General features: G+C 63.7%; 2 protein-coding genes across 2 annotated transcripts; one reads left to right on the top strand and one right to left on the bottom strand.

The window, feature by feature from the left end:
* Nucleotides 1-41: 41 nt before the first annotated feature.
* On the bottom strand, nucleotides 42-22,804 carry BOP1 (BOP1 ribosomal biogenesis factor). Its single transcript, XM_072949999.1, has 16 exons — nucleotides 22,641-22,804; nucleotides 20,952-21,131; nucleotides 13,448-13,528; nucleotides 2,733-2,887; nucleotides 2,538-2,655; nucleotides 2,358-2,459; nucleotides 2,064-2,276; nucleotides 1,829-1,990; nucleotides 1,657-1,737; nucleotides 1,517-1,586; nucleotides 1,303-1,435; nucleotides 1,036-1,216; nucleotides 665-953; nucleotides 501-585; nucleotides 311-418; nucleotides 42-242 (listed from the first exon to the last, which is right to left on the bottom strand). Exons 1-16 carry the CDS (start codon nucleotides 22,755-22,757, stop codon nucleotides 89-91), a joined length of 2,229 nt encoding a protein of 742 aa, XP_072806100.1. The 5' UTR covers nucleotides 22,758-22,804; the 3' UTR covers nucleotides 42-88.
* On the top strand, nucleotides 2,895-6,959 carry SCX (scleraxis bHLH transcription factor). Its single transcript, XM_072950000.1, has 2 exons — nucleotides 2,895-5,110; nucleotides 6,033-6,959. Exons 1-2 carry the CDS (start codon nucleotides 4,538-4,540, stop codon nucleotides 6,069-6,071), a joined length of 612 nt encoding a protein of 203 aa, XP_072806101.1. The 5' UTR covers nucleotides 2,895-4,537; the 3' UTR covers nucleotides 6,072-6,959.
* Nucleotides 22,805-22,836: the final 32 nt, after the last annotated feature.

Consider the following 22,836-nt stretch of genomic DNA (forward strand, 5'->3'; position numbering starts at 1 on the left):
GCGCCCCTCCCCCTCCAGTAAGCCCACTCCAGAAGCCCACGCCACATGGAGAAAAGCTTCTATTAAGGGTCACGGGAAGCAGGGCTGCCTAGGTGAAGAGGCAGATGGTGCCGTCAGCCCCTGAGGAGAAGACCCAGGGCTGGGTGGGGTGGAAGGCCACGTCCAGCACGCCCAGGTCCCGGGTCGTTGAGTGTCCCTTCAGCACCTTCACGGGAACCAGCAGTGGGTTCTGCAGCAGGTCACTGTGGGGAGGGAGAGGCTCAGCGCAAGACCAGATGGTGCCCGTGGGGGCGGGGCAGGGGGGACTCACCTGTACACTCGCCCGTGGCAGACGATGACACTGCCGTCGTCAGAGCCAGATGCAAAGAGCGGGTACCGGGGGTGGAAGGCCACAGCCCGCAGGGCCTTCTTGTGGTGCCTGGGGGGGCGGGGGCCAGGTTAAGGGCAGGCATGGGGAGAGGAGTGGCAGTGGGGGGCATCCTCCCGCGCCCGCGCCTCACCTCAGCACTCTGTACGGCTTGGTGGAGAGATCCAGGTCAAACCACACCAGCTTGCTGTCGTAGCTGCCGCAGATGACGTTGTCACCTGGGGGCAGACACGGTGCTGGAGACCTGGTGGCACCCCCTCACCTGTCAGGCCAGCCCCGCCCCCAGCAGCCCCTCACCTGCCGGGTGCACCGCTAGGCTGGACACCCACTTGCAGTTGGGCATCAGCTTCTTGGTGAGCTCCTGGCGCAGCAGGTGGTACAGGCGGATGCTGCGCTGGGAGGCCACAAGCAGAAAGGGCCGCACGGGGTGGAAGGCCACGCGCTGCACTTGGCCGTGGCTGCGGCGGAAGGGGCTCTGGCTGCGGCGCCGGCTCAGCTGGTGGATCAGCACCTGGGTGTGGCCCAGAGCAGCCAGCACCACAGCCATGTAGTCCCCACGCCCGTGCCAGGTCACCTGTGTCACCGGCTGCGGGAAGGCAAGGCTGGCTGAGCAGCACCCTCCCCACCTGCCCACCCGCCGGCCCCCATGGCCCCCACGGCCCCCACACCTGGCCGTGGCAGATGCGCAGCCGCAGGCCCGCCCGGCGCTCCTCCTCTGAGGCTTCGAGCCAGCGTGCGGGCTGCGCTGCGGGCTCCTGGGGCGGGGTGAAGGCGCTCAGTAGCTGGTCTGTGCTGCCCACCGCCAGGCGGTCCCCCAGGGCCGGGTTCAGCAGCAGCACCGCATCCTCACTGCAACCAGAGCCAGAGCTAGACGCAGCCCCTCAGGTGCTGGCCTGCCCACCACCGCCCCAGGCATCCCTGGGCCTCCCACTCACACAGCCACGGCCACCAGGCAAGTGGTAGGCTGGGGGTTCCAGGCAACACTCCTCACCACAGCCCCGACGGGTACAGTCCTCATGCAGCGGGCAGTGGCCACCTCCCAGAGCCGCACTGAGCCATCATCTGAACCTGGACACAGCAGATGGCCCCTCAGAGCCTGGTCCCCCAGCACGGCCCCCCACGGTGGGGCTGCCCCTACCTCAGGCCCACCTGATGCCAACCACTGGCCACCCGGGGAGACGCTCAGGCAGCGGACGAGGTCGCTGTGGCCCCTATAGACCTGCAGAGAAGGAGCAGTGAGGAGATGGACTCTTGGGGGAGGGGTACCCCCGGCCATTCCATCAGCTTACCAGGGCCAGGCACGTGGGGAACGGCTGCAGGTCCCGTGGCCGTGGCAGTTTGGGGATGAGTTCTTCAGGGTCCACGTTCACCTGTCACAGGAGAGCATGGGTTGGCCACCTGTGCCTGTGCCCACCCCCACCCCCACCCCTCACCCCCCAGGAGCCCCGCCATCCCCCATACTCTCATCTTGCGCTGCCGCGGGCACAGGTAGAGGTCCAGGCAGCGCTCAAAGCGCTCCTGGATGAAGCGGCCGTAGGCAGGCACAGCCCGCAGGCTTGGGAAGCTGCGTGGAAGGAAGCCGAGTTTTCTCTCATCAGGCTCCTGCTGTTCCCAGGCCAGGCGCTGTGGAGGCAGGAGTGAGCAGGGAGCCAGGGCCAAGAGCCAGGGCCCAGACCCCTCCCGGCACCAGGCCCACCTCCTCCTCGCTGGGCAGGTACTCGGGAGGTGGGTTGTAGGACTCTGCGTGGCCGGGCAGGGCCAGCTTGGGAGCTGGCACATGCATCTTGTGGCGCCCCAGCACGGCATTGGGGTCCTCCTGGGCCCACAGGTCGTAGAAGCTTGGGGTGTGGTCCCGGGGCCGGCGAGGCTGGATCCAGCCCATCTTGATGGCGTGCACCATTCGGGAGACCTGCACAGATGGGGGTCAGGGCTGGTGGGCAGGTGAGGGCAGGGGTGGGGTTCCATACCTGGAGGGCAGCACGGCACCCACCTTCTCCTTCTCCACCAGGGATGGGATAAAGCTGCGCTTGTCCGCAGGCCGGTTGGTCACTGGGTGGATCATGAGGTCCCCACTGAAGAAGTCCACAGCCGGCTGGGGGAATGAGCAGCAGCAGGTGGGCCAGGGCCCCGAGGGCACCCCCAGGACCCTGGGCTGGCTACTGCCACCTACCTCATATGGGTCGAAGCTCACGTCCCCAAACTGGCCCCTCTGCAGTCGCCGCACCAGGGCCACCTGCTCGTCCGTCAGCCTCATGCCGTGACCTGTCGTCCGGTCCTGCACCGTGCGCCTGGGGGCTGCCTGTCAGAGCCATGTCCCTGCTCCCTGCCCCACCCACGCCACGGGCCCCACCCCACGCCCACTTACCAGTAGTCAGGGTTGTCCATTTTGTCCAGAAACTGGTCCAGCTCGTCCTGGGAACGCAGGGGCTTATAGATGCGCCTGCCATCCAGGTCGTAGCCCACGTGGGGGAAGTCATCGTACCACTCCAAGGGCACGTTGCCCACTGTGTTTCGGATGTCCTGGGGCAGGAGGCCAGCATTTCAGCACTGGACACCCCCTGTGCCCACCCCTCCCTCCAAGCCCCCCAGAAGCTACAGACGAGAAGAGGGAGAGGTGAAAGTAGAGGCACCAGCCGGGGCAGCACCCAGGCACCCTGACTCACGCCTTCTCCCTGGGGTGGGACGTGGCATGGCGGCCGGCACTGCACCCCCGCCTCCCCGACCCTCAGAGGCGCCAGAGCTGCACCTTCACATTTTCCACTGAAGTGGTGCCAGCCCCAGAGCCTCCCCCCTGGATTCCTTGGCCAGGGCTCTGGGCAGCCACAGGCAAGGGTGACCTCATCGCCCGTGGGCTCCCTCCCCTGGCGGGGGCCTTAGGCAAAAGTGGGTAGCCACAGGGAGGGACTCGGGCAAGACCCCACCACCCCACTCCAAGTAGAGGCAGAAGCCACCGTGTGTGACCTGCAAGTGTTCAGGGACCCCCCCCCAGGCCTCCAGCCCTGTCCCCCACCCCACACTCAGCGGGCAGAGCAGCCACATTCCTGGACACACATTCCTGGTCTAGGCCCCTGCCAGCCACCACCCTCCCTCCACCCAGCACACAGGCTGCTGCCCAGGCGGCCGCTTCCTGCAACAGTAGCCACAGCGGGAGGAGCCCAGAGGAGACAGCACAGCTGGGAGCCTGTGTTCCCCCTTCTTGCAGCAGGACAGGCCTCCGGGCTGGCCCCTCCACACCTGCCCACCCCCTAACTGTCCGACTTAGGTCCTCCCAGCCTGACCATCCCTCAGGTGCCCCTGCCCGCTGCTAGGAATGCCCTTCCTTCTCTGCAAGGGGGCGAACCGCTACACAGCCATCCCTGAATTGAACAGACCAGGGTTGGGGGGACAGTGGCTCAAAAAGAAATCCCTCAGGAGCACTCAGCAGGGGAAGGAGGGGTGGGGTTCTCCAAAGCAGGAGCGCAGGCAGGAGCCAGCGAAGAGGGTACATACAGCCTGGGCCAGACCTGGACGGTGCACCTGATGCTGGAAGAGGGCAGGTGCAAGACAGACAAGCTGTGCCACCAGGCGACCCCACACACAAACCTGTGGGGAGTGGCCGCGGGGGGATGGGGCTGAGCTCCAGCCCCTCAGTGCTCCTCTGGGGCCCCCTCGTCCTGGCACAGAAGGCCCAAGTGTACACGGGAGAGACAGACAGGGTGTGGCCAGGCGCTGGGGCCAGGGCAGCTGGCTGAACTTGGTCATGCCAAGCAAGAAGGCCTGGCCTGGGTCATGGGTCCTGCTTGACCCGCCTGTCCCCCGCCGAGAGGGAGGAGAGGAGGCCACACAGCCCCGGTGCCACCCAGGAGGGGGCTCCCACTTCCCCCACGCCCCTCAAAGACAGCGAGATGCTCCTGGCCCCTTCACCACCGCGCGAGAAGGCAGAGGGACAGAGGGCCCCTGCTCCAAGCGGCCTCCAGGGGCGGGGAGGCGGGGAGAAGGGCGGGCCAGCGCGGGGGAGGGGCCGCCGCCGCTATAAAGGCCCGGCCCGCGGCCCCACTCCAGCCCGGACGCACACGTGCGCGCGGCGCCGCAGCCGCCACCGCGGGAGCCCCAGACCCGCGCCTCCCTGGCCCGGGCGGCCGGCGGCGGCATGCGCTGCGCGCGGCGGAGCTGACGGCGGCCGCCGGCCCCATGTCCTTCGCCATGCTGCGCTCGGCGCCGCCCGGCCGATACCTATACCCCGAGGTGAGCCCGCTGTCGGAGGACGAGGACCGTGGCAGCGAGAGCTCAGGCTCCGACGAGAAGCCCTGCCGCGTGCACGCGGCGCGCTGCGGCCTCCAGGGTGCCCGGAGACGGGCCGGGGGCCGGCGGGCGGGGGGCGGCGGCCCGGGGGCCGGGGGGCGGCCGGGCCGCGAGCCCCGGCAGCGGCACACGGCGAACGCGCGCGAGCGGGACCGCACCAACAGCGTGAACACAGCCTTCACGGCGCTGCGCACGCTCATCCCCACCGAGCCGGCCGACCGCAAGCTCTCCAAGATCGAGACCCTGCGCCTGGCCTCCAGCTACATCTCGCACCTGGGCAACGTGCTGCTGGTGGGCGAGGCCTGCGGCGACGGGCAGCCGTGCCACTCGGGGCCCGCCTTCTTCCACGCAGCGCGCGCCGGCAGCCCCCCGCCCCCGCCCCCGCCGCCACCCGCCCGCGATGGCGAGAACGCCCAGCCCAAACAGATCTGCACCTTCTGCCTCAGCAACCAGAGAAAGTTGGTGAGTGTCGGTGGTGGGGCATCCACAGAAAGGGAGGCCATGTGGTGCACCCAACCTGCAAATCAACCCTGCAGCCCACACCTGCTGGGCATCCCACACCTGCCAGGCGAGGGAATCAGACCAGAGACAGGCAGAGTCCCCCAGCAGCACCTGTAACCCCAGTCAACCTGGGCCCAGGGAGGGAGGAGCACACAGAGGACTCAGCGGGAGTTGGCAGGGCTGGGCCTTCTCCCCAAGAGTCCCTTGGACAAGGGCTCCCACGGGGACCAGAGAGGACTACCTAGGGCCAGATGGGGGAAGAGACCAAGGCAGGGCGGGCACCAACCTTGAAAAAGCTAGGGGACCCAATCAAGGCTGGATCGAACAACTGGGGCCACCCACCATGCCCCCATGGGAAGGGGACTCAGAGCAGTAAGGAGACCCCTCCGGGGTTCATTTGCTCTGCCACATCTCCTGCCACTGGCCTAAGGCTTATGGGGCACCTGCCTTCCTGCCTCTGGGGCTGCCCAGTCAGTGCAGCTGTGGGACCCAAAGGAAGGAGGCTGGCAGGAGACCTGGGGGCTGGGAGAAGGCCACGCTGCGGGAGATGCTGGCTGGCTGTGATTTACAGCTCCTGCTGTGCTTGGTGGCACCGGAAAAGCAGGGTGAGCAGGGAGAAAATACGGCGCGGCTTTCCCCAATCCCCATTTCCTCTCCAGACAGCACGCCGAGCTCCTGGGGCCTGAACATCTGGGAAATTTAATTTTACAATTTCGGCTGTGCAGCAGTGTACTCTCCTCCCCAGACTGCACAGGGAAGCTGGGGTGAGCACGGAGGGGGGCTTTCGGCTCCCACCACCCGAGACAGCACCCAGTGGGAAGCCAAAGGTGCAGGCTGGCACTGGGTCTCTGCCCAGGCCCTGACACCGCCCTCCCCTCTGCAGAGCAAGGACCGAGACAGAAAGTCGGCGATTCGGAGCTAGAGGCGGATGCCGCTGGGCCGTCCACGGAGAGCCCCCATGGACCTGACTCGGGCACAGGCCTCCCCGAGGGCGCCCCCCCGGCCAGCCCCGCCCCCTGCTATGAGGGGGGCGGATGGACAGACAGGCAGCAGGACTCGGAGCTGGCCCCAGCACTGGCCCAGGCCCACTGGAACTTTCCGTGCTGGCTTCCTCCCGGCTTTCTTCTGGTCACTATGTGCTGGCATCTTGTGTCTTTGATATGATAATATAAAGTCTGGAAATTTTGTATAATTAAAAAAAAAACAAACCAGTATCTTTCAAACACGGATGCACACTGTTCTCTTGAACGGTTCCAAATCTATACTGAGCCGCAGCCCAAGCCCACACTTCCACCCTCAGGGCTATTCTCTTTTCACAACCCGTCCTCCCTGGGCCTGAGGCACCCAGTTCTTGGGTAAGGGCCCCACTTTCCAGGGCTCAGGGCCGCCCCTCCCTGTACCTCCTGCCAGATGTTCAGGTGCCCTCGGCCTCTACCCACAGAGCCCCGAGAAGTGGACATGCTAGGAGGGTAAGCGAGGGCCAGTGTCTGGCAGAGCGAGTTCCCAGGTCTGGAAGTCTGGACAGGCCTGAGGGTGTGGACCAGATGGCCGCTGCCATGTGTACCCCTGGGGGCCCACCCCAAGGCCCACTCCTGCCCCTATGAGCTATGAGAGGAGAGGCCCCAGGCCTCTGCCCCCAGCCCTGCCATCGGCCCTCACAGCACTGCTTACACCAGGAGGACCCCTGGCCGCGCACCACTGCCCCCACTCACCTCCCCCAAAGGCCCCACCTGCCCATGAGGAGGGCAATTCAGGCCTCTCCATGAACTGTGCACAGCTGGCTGACCATTAAAATCCTGCAGGTGACAATTACAGTTTAGTGGTGAGAGTTCTATGGGCACAACAGAGAAGAAAGTTGGGGCAGCTCTGTGTGCCCCCTGCCAGCAGCCTACTTCCGGACGGCCAGAGCACAGCCGGGGATGCCAGGTGCCAGCCCTGGGCCTCCCAGCCCTCAGTGCAGGCCCAGGGCCCCCACTGACCATGCCCTCCTGGGCCCCCGGGAGAGGCCAGGTGCCGAGGCCCACATGGGCCCCCCACAGGGCAGGGCTAGAGCCATCCGCCTCCTCTGAACAGATGGGCTCCAGGGACCCGAAAAGCAGGAAGCGGTCGTGTAATTTTGGAGGAAATTCTCAAAGCCAGAGCCATTAAGGGCTAGAGGGGAGCTGTGTCCAACCTGATAGAAATATAACAGGATAAAAAGTCACAATGGCAGGTTCTACTCAGAGAGAAACCCAACCCCAAATTTCCTCCCCTTAATCCTTCAGGAGCCTCCAGCTGGCCAGAAGGAGGGAGGAGAGGGCACGCTCGGTCACGGCAGAACCCCCACCTCTCCGGCCGCCTGCCCAGAGAACCAGGACCCAGGTGGGGTCTGACCCCGGGCTGAGAAAAGGGCCCCTTGCCCTCCTGGGCAGCAAGGACCCAGGAGGGGCATGGGGGCAGCAGGGTGTCCCTCAGGGTCTCCAGGTCTGCCTCCCTGCTCCACCCTCGGGAGGGTCCGAGGCCCACTTGCTGTTCACTGGCCTCACATCTCCATGCCTAGGCCTGGGTGTGCAACCCTCCCCAAGACGGCAGATAGTCAGGTGGACACACCTCACAGTCACAGAGGCACCAGGCTGGTGTTGGACAGACAGTGGGGGAAAACCAAGCACCAAGGAAGGCCTGGGGGGCACCCCTCAGAGCACAAGGACAGACAAGTTGGAGGCTGGAGGGACGTGGGTGACAGGGACCCTCGGAGCCTGGTGCAGGAGGGGAGGATGGGTAGAAGGTGCCGTGGAGGTGGGAAGTCGATGGGAAAGGACAGGCCGCTGGGATGGTCCCCAGGGGCCAGCAGGTCCTGGCACAGTGCACGTGGACCAAGCCCTCGGCTGCTGGGCCTGGGACTCCAACAGCGGCTGCAGCTTGGCTGGCCTCAGACCTGGGCAGTGGGCCCGGTCGCTCCCTGCGCTGCACCGGTAGCAGCCGAGGGCCTGGCCCGCCAGCCAGCAGGAGAGGGAGGGAGGAGTGGGGGAGGAGCACTCCGTCACCCTCCACTGCTCCAGAAATTCAAACCAGACTTGGGGTGGCGGGCCGCCCTCAGCCCCTGCGGCCCCACGCGCGTCCGCTGGGCAACTCACAGCCGGCCACTGGGCCGGGGGTGGCAGGTGCTCTCTGTCCACCACAGCCCCTGCCTCCTCCCCGGGAGGCTGGCCTCTCCCTCCACCAAGGCTGGGGTCAAGTGACAGACCCCGGACTCCCTGTGTGTGTGCCCCACTGAGGCAGCTGGGAAGGAGGGGGCAGCAGCCGCCTCTGTGGGCCAAGCTGGGCTGGAAAAGCCCGGATCGGCTGGGCTGTCAGCTCCCTGTCCCCAGCCTGGGGAATGAGCTGCTGGCGGCACCACATGATTCATCACCAGGCCGCCTGCACCCGCAGGCCAGCCTGCCCCCACCCTGCTCAGCACCTGTGGGCTGCCAGGAAGCACATGTGACCCCGCGGGGGCGAGCGCCCGCTGACCCTCCGGCTCAGGCAGCGTGGAGCCCAGGCTGGGGCGCAGACAGCCCCCTAGCCTGCGCTCTCCTGCGGAGCCACTGGACCCCAAGGACAAGCCTTGGGGTGAGGCCGGCAGGGGTCCCCCACCCCCCAGACTGCACCGGACACAGGCACAACCGGCTGATGTGTCGGCTGGGACTTTTCCGCTCTCGATGAGCCCCCCTCCCCTCCCCTCCCCCTCCCCAAAGTGGCTGCAGCTGTCAGGACCGCAGATTGGAACTGCAGGTACGGTGCTGGCCCGCTGCCCACCTCCCTCCCGTGTCTGTCTGCGAGAGAGGAAGCCGGCCCACCTCTGGAATCCTTCACTCTCTCCTCGTTCTGCCTCTCCCACCTGTCCCCCGGGAGCGCGGGGTCAGCCGCCCTCGCTCGGTCTCTCTCCTTCCCTTGCCCCTCTCCGATTACAATGCCGGCAGTGTTCCCTCCACTCCCCCTGCACGAAGCTCCCGCCTGTCTCGGAGCGCCCCTCGGCCTTCCTGCGCCTCCATCTCTTCTCCTGGCTCCTCCACGGGGTTTAAACTTCATCAGGTCGCCCACGTAGGAGGAGGAGGCCAGGCTGTGTGCCCCAGGCCCACCTGCTGCAGTGGAACCCACTCACCTCAGTAGGATGAGTCCTGGTTGACAGACCAAAGAGGGGAAAGCCAGGTCCTACAAGGCCTCTTCCTGCCCCCAGGACTAGAGCCCACTAAGGGGACCCCCGCAGGGGATGGGGCCAGAAGCAGAGCCCACTGGCTGCAGGCAGCTGGGCCAGGCAGGAAACTAGGAGCCACCTTCCCAAATCCCCTCCATCAGACTGCCCCTTCTACTTTACTCAGGTAGTAAGGCACCCCTGCACAGGCCAACCTAGACACTCCCACCTCTGCCTGTCCATCCTCAAGACAGCGCTGCCGGCCTGAGCCCTCAGATGGGTGTGGGCACAGAGCCCCTCCAAGCCCACTCCTTGGCTCCTTCCAGCACCTCCACGGCTGTTAGGCGGAAGGTAGCAAGTCCACCCCCACTAAGTGGTCCACACTTCTGGGTCCTCAGACACGCAAGACCACCACCCACCTGCCCCTCTCCTGGGGCTGACCAGGGCCCAATGGGCATTCCCATGTGGGGCACCCAAATCTTGGCTTCCTGAAGACAGGGGCTTCTAGAAACTTCGGGAGTGCCAGAGGTGGACACAGGCCCATTCTGACCCCCACCATGCTGCCTCACACTGGCCTGGGTCCCGGAGCTCCACACCTGCCCCAGAGCCAGTCCCAGCCACCTCTGAGCTCTCGCTCTGGAGGACTCACCCTCAACCACAAGCACCGCCCACACACGGCCAGCCCCCGCCTGGGACCACTGTCCCTAGCAAGACAGCCCTGGCCTGGGACACGTGCAGGCCCTGCTCTGCAGCCAGCCCCCTCAACCACCTTTCCTACAGAACTGGCCCTCCACAAGCTTGCCCTTCCAGCTCTGAGCTCCACAGGCCACACCTCCAGCTCCAGAGCAAACCTCTCCTTTATCAGGAGGCCCCTGTCCCCACGTCCTCCCTCCCTCCCACCTGCCCACCTGGACTCCTGCTGTGAAGGAAACTGGCTCCACGTGGACACCCAGCAGGCCAGGGCTTCCGCCACCCACCACCCCAGCAAGAAGGAAGACATGGCTCTTAAAGAGCCCCACCTTCACCTGCTGCTGCTGCCGCCCAGCCCCAGGGCCTCGCTCTGCTCCCTCAGCCCCTCGCAGGTGCAGCTACTTCCGCCACAGCTTCTCCTCAGGGACTCCTGCTCTGCCCTCCCCAGGGGAACCCTGTCTCCCAGCTGGGAAAACGGGATACAGGGTGGGGAAGGTGCTGGCAGGAAGAGGGCACCCCCCCACCCCCACCCAAACAGTGGGCCTGGCTCAGAGACAGCGCCTGGCTAAGGCCCCCAGGAGCACCCTGAGGTTCCAGCCACCTGCCAGGCCACAGCCACATTGGGATCTGGTGCCCCTCCCCAGCGAAGCGGGCTGGTCGACTGGTGGGAAGGGACCAAGCCGGCCGGGGCTGTCAGAGCCCGGCAGCGGGGGTGGAAGGCCGCCAGGGAGGCCGGGGCGGTCTGCAGGCCGAGACACACGCTCCCCACAACAGCTCGGAAACCTGAGCTGCCGGCTCCCGCTGCCAGCAGCGACGCAAGCGCTTCGATCCGGCGGGCGGCCGGGGCGGGGGCGGCGCCCCGGGAGGAGCCGAGGCCTCCAGCGCTGGAGGCAGCTGCCGGTTCAGTAGCTGGGAGAAGCCATTAACGGCGTTTGGCGAGAGAGCAGAGGGGATCGCGGGCTCTGGACGCAGACAGGCCGGTTGTCCCGCGGGAGGGCGGCTGGGGGGGGCGGCGCCTACCGGGCTGAAGCCCCGCCCCCGCCCCGACCCCTGGGAGGTCTAGGGGGACCGCTGTCCCATTGTCGGCCCATGGGAGGGGCCGGGCCAGCCAAGGGAGAAGGCTCCCTGCAGCCTCTGCAGCCCCAACCCCCAACCCTGACCACGCTGCACCTCAGCCACTGGCCTCAGTTTCTCCCACCAGCTTGAAACAAAGAGGGGCCAGGAGGCGAAGGCCGCACACCTCCACCCCGCCCAGCCTCCCCAGGGTCCTGGCGGCTGGATGAGATCACGTCTGTGGGAGAGGGGTGAGGTGGACCTGCAGGAGTGGGGGGCACAGCCTGTGCCTCAGGGTTCCCCCAAACACAGCAGCCAGGAGCCCCCCAGACCTGGCAACACACCCTGCAGGGGGCTGCAGCCCCGGTGCAGCTTGGGATGTTAGTCTGAGGGAAGGTGTACGTGGACGGGGGGGAAGGTGTGGAAACAAGACGCAGGCTCTCCCCTGAAGGGGCAATGTCCCTCTCTGGTCAGCGCCTGGGGTGGGGGGATCCCCAAACCCAGGCCCAGAAGAGGCCAGCAGTCAGAAGGCCTAGACACTCTTCAGTGTCCTCCAGCCCAGGCCTCAAATCCAGGCCCAGGAGTGGGCAAGACGAGGCCTGGGGAAGAGGAGTCCAGGAGGCCCTGTCACACCTCAGGTTCCCCCCAGGAGCACACCTCGTCAGGACCCCACTGCCTGCTGCAGGGGCCAACCAGAGCCTGAGTGGCGTCCTGGCACCACTGGCCACCAACAAGGATGGTACAGGGAGAAGGGGCTGCCTGACATCAGCAATGTTCACAGACTGTGGCCCCTCACAGGTGCCAACCAACCACGGCACAGCCCAAGGGGGTGGGGGTGGAGGCCCCTGCACCCCGCTCATGCTCTCGGACACCTTGGGCCCCTGATGGGACCGCTCGCCACCCCAGCCTCCCAGACCTCTTCGCTGAAGCCGACCCCGCTTTGCAGACTGCAGACGTGCAGCTACAACCATGGGGGAGACGCGGGCCCTCCAGGCACACGCACATCTCAGGGAGGAGAGCATCTGTCAGGCCTGGCCTGGCCCCCGAAAGCTGAGCTCTGCCGCCCCCTCGAGCCGCCAGCTGGCTGTGCTGGCAGAAGCAGAGGACGGGCGGGCTTCGCGGCTCCCTCCTGTCACTCAGGCCAACATATGGGATAGTCATCGCCGGAGGAAGCGGCCCCCCAGCCCCCGCAGCCCCCGCGGCGGCTCCAGGACAGGCCAGGCCAGGAGCGCCTCCCTGTGGGCAGGCCGAAGCCCCTCCCCCGGCCTCTGCACTCCATTTACAATCATCATCGATTTCTCAAAATACCAAATATAAAAAAGTAGCCGACAGGATGTGGCTGCCGACAGCCAGAGCCCCTGGGATGGGGGGAGACAGGCAGGGAGCTGCGCTGTGCTGGCCCCCCTTCACCGAGTGCGCCCGCTGCTCCGGCCAGGAAACCAATTTATTTTGTTTTGTCTCTGTTCTCTGAACGCACAGAGACCGGATTGGGCGGGCAGCCAAGGCTCCTACAGCCGCTGCCAAGAGAGCGGAGGATGGGGGTGGAGGCGTGAAGGGGAGGGGGCGCGTGTCTTCTCCGGCCCGGGACAGCCCCTGACAAGCACTGGGAAGAGCTGCCGAGGGACGGGGACCACAGTCCCTGCAGCACCCCCTAACCCAAGGAGGTGCACACCTGGGGGCTCACCCCAGGGCAGCAGGCGCAGGGGTCGCAGCCATGCCCAATGGCCACGATACACAGGGAGGCACAGGCAGGCAAGCACCACAGCCACCTCCAGCTCAGCACCTCGGCTCCCAGCCTCCCAGAACCAACGGGCAGGGCCGGTGGCCAGAATGAGCACCCAGAGCCCGACATCGCGATCCCCAGGGAGGAGAAGACTGCAGACCTGGCAGGGGCGGCCAGATTCACTGAGGGCCACATGGGCCCTGCCTCGGGATGCAAGAGACAACAGGGCAGAGCAGCAGGGACCACCTGTCCCCTGCCTTCAGTGTCCAGTGTGGGCGTCACCCGGGCCTGCCACCCCACTCCCACCCCCAGGGACAAGCACAGGCCCGCTGGGGGAGGGGGCAAGCTTCCCTACGCCTGTTTACATCCACCAGAGCATAAACAAAGACCTCATCGAGCCCGCCAGGGCCCCCACTGTCTGTCAGCCGCCCCTCCAAACACCCAGGTCCACGGCACAGGGCCGGGACAAGGGCACAAGGGCGACTGCACTGCACCCACGCCCTCCCCTCCCCGGCGATGACACACACAGTCCTGCACTCATGTGTCCCCGACCCCGAAATTGCTCTTCCAGACCGGGAATGGGGCCCGAGGCCAGGACGCCCACTCAGGCCTCGCTGTGGCCTGACTCCCCCCTGCCCAGGGCAGCGCAGCCCACCCGGGGAGGCCCCACCCCCAGCCCTACCTCTTCATCCGAACTGTCTTCTGCGTACTCATCCTTGACAGGCATGCTCGCCTCCTCTGTCCTTGGGGAAGGGGTCCCCACCTGTAAAGGGAAGGGGAGCACGATTAAGTCAGGACACTTAAGCCCTATGACCTGAGGCAGCTGGCAGGCCCAGGGCCCCCACCCCTCCTGCTGACACTGGGGCCTAGGTTCCCACACCCCAATCTCTGAGCAGCTCCAACCTGATCCCAGCCTCAGAATGAGACTGGGGACACCCCAGGTCTAAGCGGGCCTCTCGGGGGCCCCACCCAGGGTTCTCTGTCAAGAGATGGACCCATCCCAATATCCAAACTCAAGCAGAGGACCCCAGGGAGGGGCTGACACCTGGAAAAGGAGCACTCAGCCACCCCCGCATCCCATAACGAAAAAACCGGCTTCAGGGCTCCCGGCCCAAAGGCTCTGCTGGCCCGAGCCAGCCCGGGGTCAGGGGGGCAAGGCAGGGGCGGCTCTCGGTGGCAGCAGGCACAGACGGGGGGTCGCCCACACCTGGCTGCCCCACCTAGGGAAGGGCCATGGCACTTGCTGTCGGCCATTGTCAGAAGGGCCCCAGCCAGGGTGGCAGGCCCAGGTGAGGCCCACACTGGGCACTCCAAGGGCAAGTCCCTCGCCCTGAGGAAGCCACATTCGGCCCAGCCGGCCAAGGGCCCAAAGAGGTCCCCATGCTCTCCGAATGCCGGGAGGACACGACCCCAGGCTGACCCCAGCCACTAGGCCAGTGAGTGGGTGCCCCTGGGCACTCACACCCCAACCTGGAAAACAGATTCTCCCCTGGAGGGTGGAGGGATCGGGTGTACCGGAACAAGGACTGATGGGAAAGCAGCCCCGTCTCACCCCTGGGGGCAGTTAAGGGTCAGAAGCAGAAGCCCCTGAGCACAAGCGCCCCCACCAGAGCCCCGCGCCCCTGGGCAGGCAGGAGCCAACGGCGCGCAGGGCCGCTCCTCCTCTCGCCTGCTCTTCCCTCAGCAGGAGGAGGCTGGGAGAGTAAGTTTTTTTCCAGGCCAGGAACAAGGCGGGATTCAGTTTCCACATCCCCCCCACCCCTTGCTCCCTCTCTGTGCGCTTCAGGAGCCCCACCCGCTGAAAGTGGGTCAACCCTGCCTGGGGGTGTGCGAGGAAGCCCCAGACTCCTGCCTCTGCCTGGGGCCCACAGCTCTCCTCCCATCCCTGCCCACTGCAGCAACTAACAGACACACCTGCCCCAGGCCCTGGGCTGGCAGGACCCCAGGCAGGGTAGTTTGTCGATCTCCTCAACCAGCCCCGATACCAGGTCATGGCCGATGGGCCACCACTGCAGCAAGGTCCACAGTGCTGGCCACAGCGCTCCACGCTGCCTCCCGCCAGCCGGTCCGGCACTCCCCACCAGCACTGAATCCTGGGAGCCCCACGCCACCCGGGCCACAGGCCGGGATCCTGAGCCCTGGCAGGAGAGGATAGGCCAGCAGCTCATCCTCTGGTGCTCTGCCTGCCCCACATCGACCCCTGCTGGGTGCAGACAGCCCCAGGGCCTCACAGGGAGCCAGACACAGACTAGCTCTCGGCGAGGGGAGGGGACACCCAGCAGCGGGGCTGTGAGTTCCTGTGCAAAGGAGATGGACATCCAACCCTCCCTAGGACGCCGGGGCTCGGAGGAGCCACATCCTTACTTCAGAGGGCAAACGGTGGCCACCAGAGGGCAGCAGCGATGGGGGCGCAGCCCAGCTCCCCAGACCAAACCAGCCATGGGCTCAGGCAGACCTAGCAAACCCCACGCCTTCAAAGTCGTAAGACACAGCGCTGTTGTTGGCATCAGGCCTTTTCTTCAAAACCCTCGCCCACCACCACCCTCTCCTGTTGGTCACAGGGCCCAGCCTCAGCTGTCAGCATCTCAGGCACAGACACCAGGCGGGGCGGTCTGCCCAAATCCACACAGCACACAGGCTGCCAGCACCCTCCCTAAGGTGGGCTCAACCCCACGTGGCACAGGCTCCAGAAGTGCCCACACGGACAGCTCAGGGGTCACGAGCGGGACCAGAAGGGAGGGGGTCTCTGTAGGCAAGTGGCCCAGACCAGGCGACCAAGGGAGTCTGGACGGGAATCTCCTGGGGGGCCCACCACCACTGCCAGAGCCGCACTGAGACCCAGGTGGGCTACTCCTGGTCAGGGGTCTGCAGTAAGTGCCAGGAGAAAGCAGCACAGGCAGGGCTCTTTTTACATAAATGCTGTTTGCACATCAGGCGTCCTTACTAGGTTTTCCTCACATTCTTGAATGTGGCAAGCAGACAACTAGTGAAACTGGCAACTTTCACACAAAAAAAGAAAACGAAATACAAAACAAAACATAAGACCAAACCAAACAGGAAAAGCAGGAAAAAATGGATCTAAACAAGCACAAAAGGGAAGAAAGGGCTTCAAGCACCTGAATCCAGCCAAGATGAGTGACCAAGAGGGGGCGGAGCATGCGAGACACCTCCCTGTGGGACCGGGAAAGCCCCCTGAAAGCCCTTCGCTGCGCTGTGGGCAGGATGCTAGGATGTGGACAAGAGACCACGTCCGCGGCCACTGGAGCACAGGGACCTGGCAAGAACAGAGCGGGGCAGGCGTGCCTAGGGGTGGGAGGCCCAAGGGGTTCTCCTTGCCTGAGGGTAGAGACAGGAGGGTGCGGGTTGTGCATGGAGAGCAGAAGTGGGCGGTGGATGTGGAAGAGCCGGGGAGCAGGAACGTGACCGAGGGCACTGTGGAGCAGGTACCTGCTTCTGGGGAGCACCCGCCAGGGCCTCTGCTCCAGCTCCTTTGGTGACTAGGGCACAGCCAGCGGGCAGAGGGTTCCCCAGCTGGGCAGGCGCACAGGCACACTGTCAGAAGTGTGAGGGGCAGGGGCTGGACGGTGTGCCCTGGGAAACCGGGGACTGGCCTGGTGGACAGGGACTCAGGTCAACAAGGCACTGAAGGGCAGGGATGAGGGACAGGCTGGCAGTCCTGAGGAGACCTGGAGAGGAGGCTGGAGACAGGAGTGGGAGCTAAGAGAGTGGAGGCCAAGGGAAGCCGACCCGGGAAGGTGAGATCATCACAGCAGGAGCATGAAGAAGCCCCCAAACCACACGTAAACTAGATACACAGGCAAAGCCACAAGCGGCAAGCAGGCTGGAGCCCTGGGGCCTCACTGCAAACAGCTGGGCCCTGAGACGGAACCTCTCCAAGGGGGAAGGTGGAGGAGACACCAGCACCTGGACCCACCTTCCTAGGCCGGTGTCCCAGTCCCCACTGCCCCCTGCTTACCAGCCCCCCAAACACACCCAATTCTTCCTCACCCAAGCTCCACACGAGGAGCTTGGAAGCATCCCAGCCAGTTCCAAGTCCCCGTCCCCAGGCACACCTCTCCAGGCCCTGCAGCCGCCTGCTTCCATCCTGACTGAGACGGGGAGATGACTGGGTGCTCGTTGCTGTAAGCCCCTGTTTCAGGCTGTCCTGTTACAGAGCAACAGATAGCTGACACAAACAGAACACAGCAACCGGCTCCCCAGTCTGGGGACCTCAGCCCAGCCCAACACCACAATGACCGGAGCTTCCCGACTCAACTTGTGTGCAGGCCCAGGTGAGGACACCCGCTGCTGGGTAAAGGTGCAGCTGCTCCTCCCCTGCGAGGACCTTCCGGACCCATGTGGGGGGCAGGAGGTTGAGGGCATTTCCGCCTCAGTCACAGGCCAAGCCCAAGGGAAGCAGGGGGCAGGTGGGGACACAGACCAAGATGGGCAGAGAGCCCCAAGTCCAGATGAGGGCAACGTCCAGGGTGATGAGGCCAACGTCCAGGGTCTCCAGCCCACGTGGAGGGGAGGGGAGCGGAACGGACCCCCATGGAGCCCTGCCCCCGGAGGAGCAGCAGCAGAGAGGATGCTCACCAGCTTAGATGCGCAGAGGACAGCCTGGGAAGAACCCCCGGGATGGGGAAGGGTCTCCTGGCACAGGAGCAGGAGACCTCCTGGGTGCCCTCCAGTAACCCGGTGAGGCTCTGGGTAGCACCTAATCCCACACCTCCCTTAAACCAAGGGAGGGAGACGGAGGACACATATAAACCATCTGCCAGGACCCAAGAGGGAGCGGACAGTGAGAGGGAGGAGCACACCACACAGCAATGCCCAGGGTGGCCTGGCGCCGAAGCAGGGCACACTCCCACCCGGCAGGGACCCCTGGCAGCCGGGCCGCTCCCCGCGGTCTTCTAGGTGGAAAAGGAAGGCAGAGACCTGGTGAGGTCTCGCAGGAAGGCACAAGCGGCCTCCTGGCCATGAGAGGGGTCCCCATCCAGGGAGTGCCTCCTGCACTGTCCCCAGCTGTCGGGATGGCCTGTGGCACACATACCTGGATGCCACAGAATCACGGCCCTCACCACCATGGGACAACCAGAGGAGAAAAAAACCAAACCAGCTACCCCTATGTAAGCACTTGCCACTGCTGTGGTATGATCAGTGCATCTAGGCAGGGCATGACCTGCTCCAGGCAGAAAGGCCCTGGGAGGCACACCCACAGCTGGGCCCTCTCCCTGCGGCCTGTGCCTCAGCATGGGTGTCCCTGACACCACACAAGCATGTGCCCCAGCACCAAGGTGGATGCTCTGCAGACACACAAAGCAGAGGGGACACAGAGGGAGTGGCTGTCCACCCATCCTCAGCAGGAAATGGCGGAAGCCCCGAGACAAGTTATAGGGAACACGGCCTGCCAACAGAATGTGGAGGAAACAGTGACTGGAGCTGGCTAGGTGACAGCCAGGAGCACACAGCGGAAGAGAAGTGAGCAGAAACGGGCAAAGCACAGCAGCTGTCGGCAGCCCTGGTCAGAACCAAGCTCGGCAAGGCAACAGCAGGGGTGGGGGCAGAGCAGGAAGGCTGTTCTCTCGTCACAAAACTCATCTCGTCCTTCAGGGGTCCCCAGACAAACGTCACTTTTGCTGGCAAAGCAGCTCACCTAAGACCATAGATTACTTGCAAAACCACATCATTGGCCATGGCCAGGGTCGGTGCCACAGAACACTGGGGGCTTCCATTAGAGCCGAGACACTGGGCAGAGAGGCAGGCAGAAGCTGGAGTGTCACCACTGGCAAGGAATCCTAAAGCCAAGGTGGGCGGAGATGCCACCTCGAGAAGCTGGCCAGGGCAGGGGTCTTGGATTGAGGATCCACCCCCAGCTGCAGGAACACCTTGGGTAGAAGCCTTCCTGGTGTGACATGTGACAACCCACTGGCTGTGACAAGTGAAGGTGGGTCAGCAGACCCTCGGGAGGGTCCGGATCCAGAGAAAGCACCCCCAACATGGTAGGAAGGTTCTGCAGGCACTCAGCCCTGGGCTTCAGGAGGAGGAAGGGACAGGCTACCCCAGGGGCCCCTCATGCAGAACCTGGAAGAGCTGTCATGGGGCCACTCCTGGCTATGTCACGTGGGCATGCTCACGGGGAGACGGGGGGTACACAGGAAGCAGCAACTGGCCTGCGTCCCGGTGGAAATGGAACTCAGACCACCAGAGGAGCAGGTGTGAACAGGAGACAGGAGAGTAAGCAGCCCAATCGGGCAGAGAGTGCAGATGGCTTCTGAGGACCGGGTGGAAGAGGGGTGTGGGGGGACCTCCCCAGGAGTTGAGAGCACCCCCACCCCTTCCATTCATTCTCTTGGCCTGAAGGAACCCACACCCAGTCCTGAGGCCCATGCATTAGAAGAAAACACTCCAACCGGGGCTGGCTGCACCTTCAGCTACAGCACAAAAAAGCCAGAGACGAGAGCGCCCAAGCCAAGCAGGTTCCAGCGGAGCAGGCGGAGCCCAGAGCCAGGGCTGGCGGGGCTCCAGGACAACCCGCGGGAGACAGGGATGGGCCCAGAGCCCGGTGGGAGCCAAGGCGGCATGAGGTCACAAAGCTGCTGCAACACAGCACAGGAGGGGGGGCCACAGGCTTGGCTGGTGAGGGGGACAGCAGATCTACAGCAGCCTCACCCCGGCCCCCCAAGTAGCCTGCGTGGACTTCACCAGACCGAGGGCTCAAACAGCACCCACAACGGCCAAGGGTAAAGGGTAAAGGGCAAGGATTGCTCCCCAGCCTCTGGAGAACGTGGACATTTACGCGCTCCTGAGCTGCAGTTTCCGTCCCCGCTGAGCGATCTGGGAGCAGACCCCGGATGGCGGCATGGCTCTGTCCTCAGACGAGCACACAGCTCCATGGCTCAGAGGGGCCAGAACATGGGCACACCAGGGCAAGAGCCCCTCTCACCGGACTCCACCAGACAGCCTCTCGAGATACCCGTATACATTACCTAGTTTGGAGCATTTAAAGTAAAAATCTTTTTTATTAAAGGAATTGTTTAATTTTTAAAAACTATTTCTAAAACTTTGTTCACAGTGGGGAGGGTACAGCTCAGTGGTAGAGTGCGTGCTTAGCAGGCAGCCTAGGTTCGATTCCCAGCACCTCGGTAAAAAAATAAAACTCTACCCGTAAAAAAAGGTAAATATATTTTCCTAAAAGAAAAAATAGAAATACTTAAAAATACAGATCCTTAGTTTTAAGAGGGAAGAAGATACAGCAAGACCATTTAACTATCAGCTGTGGTCGCTGTCTGGAGCAAAGGCAGCGAACGAGAGCCTCCACTCTTCACTGAACAGTGTAGCTTTAATTTTTTGCCAAGGAGGGCATATTTCAGGGTTTTAAAAAGTTAACAGAAGGTAAAAACCAGCCGCTCATGATCCCACAAACCACGGACAAGGAGGCACCATCTCCTCTGTGCACCACCCTCACAACTAAAGCTCGAACAGGCGGACGATTTAAATCTGATTTTAAATCTTTTCTTCCTAGGAAACAGATTAAACGAGCATGGCTTTTGGTTTCCATCAAGGTTCTAACTTCCAGAACATCAGGGCCACAGAAAGCATAAATACTTATAAGCTTGTTTCTAGAATGTTCTAAGCAAATGTATTTTAGCCAAATCAAGATTTTCTGTCATTTTTCTCACTTATGACAAGAGTAGAGTGTGCCTTTCCCCACCATCACAGCAACAGGTATGAAGGCAAAGCCTCGGGTGGGGGATCTGGACTCCTGCACCCCAGGTCAGGCTGGGTGCAGCAGAGCTCCCACACATAGGTCCCGCCAGGCAGCCCTGCACACAGATCCTCACTCAGGCTTTGCCCCTAGGAAACCCCACCTATGGCCCAGCCTAGCAAAGTGGCCTGAGTCCCAGGAGAGGTGACATCAGAAGCACCTGGGGGGGGGGTGGCATGCAGACTTTCAGGGTTCCTATAAACGGAGCACACAACTGTGGCTGAAAACAGGTGCCCTAGAACTCCGAGCACCTCAGCTCCAAACAGTGCTCTACAAGCCCCTGCTGCACTGGAGGAAGGAAGAAGGCCTTGGGGTAACAGGAGAAAGCAGTGTGGGGAGCCCCCCAGAGAGCCTGGCCGGCACCTTCCTGGCCACTGTCATCCGGGGGGAGACCCCCTGAGGCTCTCCGCTCACCTACCTGCTGCCCAGTGGTCTTCTCCGTCCTGCTGTGCTGCTCACCACTGCTGGCCCCGCCTTCCTCCTCACTTGTGTCACTGCCAGAATCTTCCAGGCCTGAGAACACACTCTCCTCGCTGTCAGAGAGGCCAGAATCGCTGCCGTGCCCAAGGCTGGGAGCAGGAGCACTAAGAAGAGAGGGCTGCAAGGAACACGTGCTGATGGCCCATGGATCTGTGTGGTCAGCCTCCAAGGCCATAGCCCTCAGGCCCCGACCTCCACCAAAACCATCCACCCAACCCAGGCCTCCCTCACCATCCACCTCTGCAGACCACACTGGATACCTGCCCTTGAAAAGACATTTAATTCGCAGCGTATCCCAAGGGAAGGGCTCTTCACATCACCAACACCGGCTGCCCACCCTCCATGCTCCACCCTGGCACTCACAGCCCCAGAGCCACGAGGGCACTAAGGCAGGATGTGAGGCCAGCACAGGACCACAACCCGAGCGGCCTCTCCCACCTGAAGAGGAGACTTCACATCCAACCAGACTGGGACCGACAGTTGATGAGGAAGTTGTAACGGTTGGTTGAAGAGACATAAAAACACCCCAAGCTTTACTTAAAAGTAAGGGTACTTGGTCACCCCCTCATGGGGTAGGACCAGAGCTGCCTCTGAGCGGAGCTCTGCAGACCAGACACCCTGCCATCTCTAATTTACAGGACACAAGGCACAGTGGGTGGGCCAGGCGTTGCCTTCTGGAAGCGGAACAAGAAGTTGTAGACTTGAGCAAGCATTTATTTAAATGCAGAATCCTAGATTTCACTGTTTTTCCAGAGCTTTTAAGTCTCTCACCTGCACTTACTAGTTATTCCACGGTCCTCAGGCCCTCAAGTTGGCCCTCTGATACACACTATCTACACTACTTAGCTGGCTACACAATTACAACAGTAAGTAAAAATGGCATAAATGACTTGGGCACAAACTCAAAGGGCTGCTGACGGGTACAGAGCCAAGTAGTGGAAGCAGCCAAGCCGATGCCCAAAGCTGCCGCTGGCGGGGAAGCAGCGCGAGGGCTTGTCACGGGTGAAGGGGCAGCCCGGCCACACGGCCACTCGGAGTTCCCCTGACAAGAGACCTGACGGACATGCCTTCTATGTTTTCTTACCACCGAGATCTAATGATACGCCCACAACCCAAATAGTGTTCAGCTGGACAACAGGAATGAATGGCCATGAATCCAGTTAAAACGATGTATCCAATGCAGCAGGCACTGGGTTGTATGCACGCTTTCTTATTCTCGCAGTCTCTTCTACAACGTACCTGACATACTAGCAACGTATAAATATGCAACAATTACTGCAAGCTCAAGTCTCTTTGGCGATAGGATGCATATTTCAAAGTGTCAGGGAGGCTGCGGCACGGGACGCCAGCTCTCCCTCCTACTCTGCTCCTGCTCAGGCGTTCTTCGAACCCGCAGAACAGCCCAGCCCCACTCCGCCCACCCCTGCGCAGGGGGTGCCCCCTGCCTCGGACGTCCCACAAGGCCACGGCCAGCGGAGGGCAGGCGACACCTGCTCGCGTTCCCAGGCCCGTCGCGCGCTGGGCGGACTCCCCGGGGCAAGCGGGCAGAGGGGCCGCCACGTGCGGCCCGCTTCGCCGCCCAGCCCCGCCGCCCCGTCCGCTCCCGCTCCGCGCAGCCCGCGGTCACCTTCTCCCGCTCCGGCTCCGTTTCCGACTCCAGCGGCCGCTTCTCGGGCCGCTCCTCCGCCGCCGCCGCCGCCGCCGCCGCCGCCGCCCCGAGCCCCGCGCCTCGCGCGCCCGCCATGCTCCCGGCAGGTCCCGACTCGCGCCGCCACTTCCGGCAGCGACGCGACCGCGTGAGCCTGGGGGCGGGGGCCGGTGGG

The sequence above is a fragment of the Vicugna pacos genome, chromosome 25 (assembly GCF_048564905.1).
Source record: "Vicugna pacos chromosome 25, VicPac4, whole genome shotgun sequence".
NCBI classification, from domain to species: Eukaryota; Metazoa; Chordata; class Mammalia; order Artiodactyla; family Camelidae; genus Vicugna; species Vicugna pacos.

What these genes read in the sequence shown, in the direction of transcription:
- BOP1 (XM_072949999.1), bottom strand. Translation starts at nt 22,757, where the DNA reads ATGGCGGGCGCGCGAGGCGCGGGGCTCGGGGCGGCGGCGGCGGCGGCG. An exon ending in CCTAGCGGTGCACCCGGCAG is followed by an intron (nt 586 to 664) that starts GTGAGGGGCTGC and finishes GTCTGCCCCCAG; the next exon opens with GTGACAACGTCATCTGCGGC. An exon ending in TGCCACGGGCGAGTGTACAG is followed by an intron (nt 243 to 310) that starts GTGAGTCCCCCC and finishes CCCTCCCCACAG; the next exon opens with TGACCTGCTGCAGAACCCAC.
- SCX (XM_072950000.1), top strand. Translation starts at nt 4,538, where the DNA reads ATGTCCTTCGCCATGCTGCGCTCGGCGCCGCCCGGCCGATACCTATAC. An exon ending in TCAGCAACCAGAGAAAGTTG is followed by an intron (nt 5,111 to 6,032) that starts GTGAGTGTCGGT and finishes TCCCCTCTGCAG; the next exon opens with AGCAAGGACCGAGACAGAAA.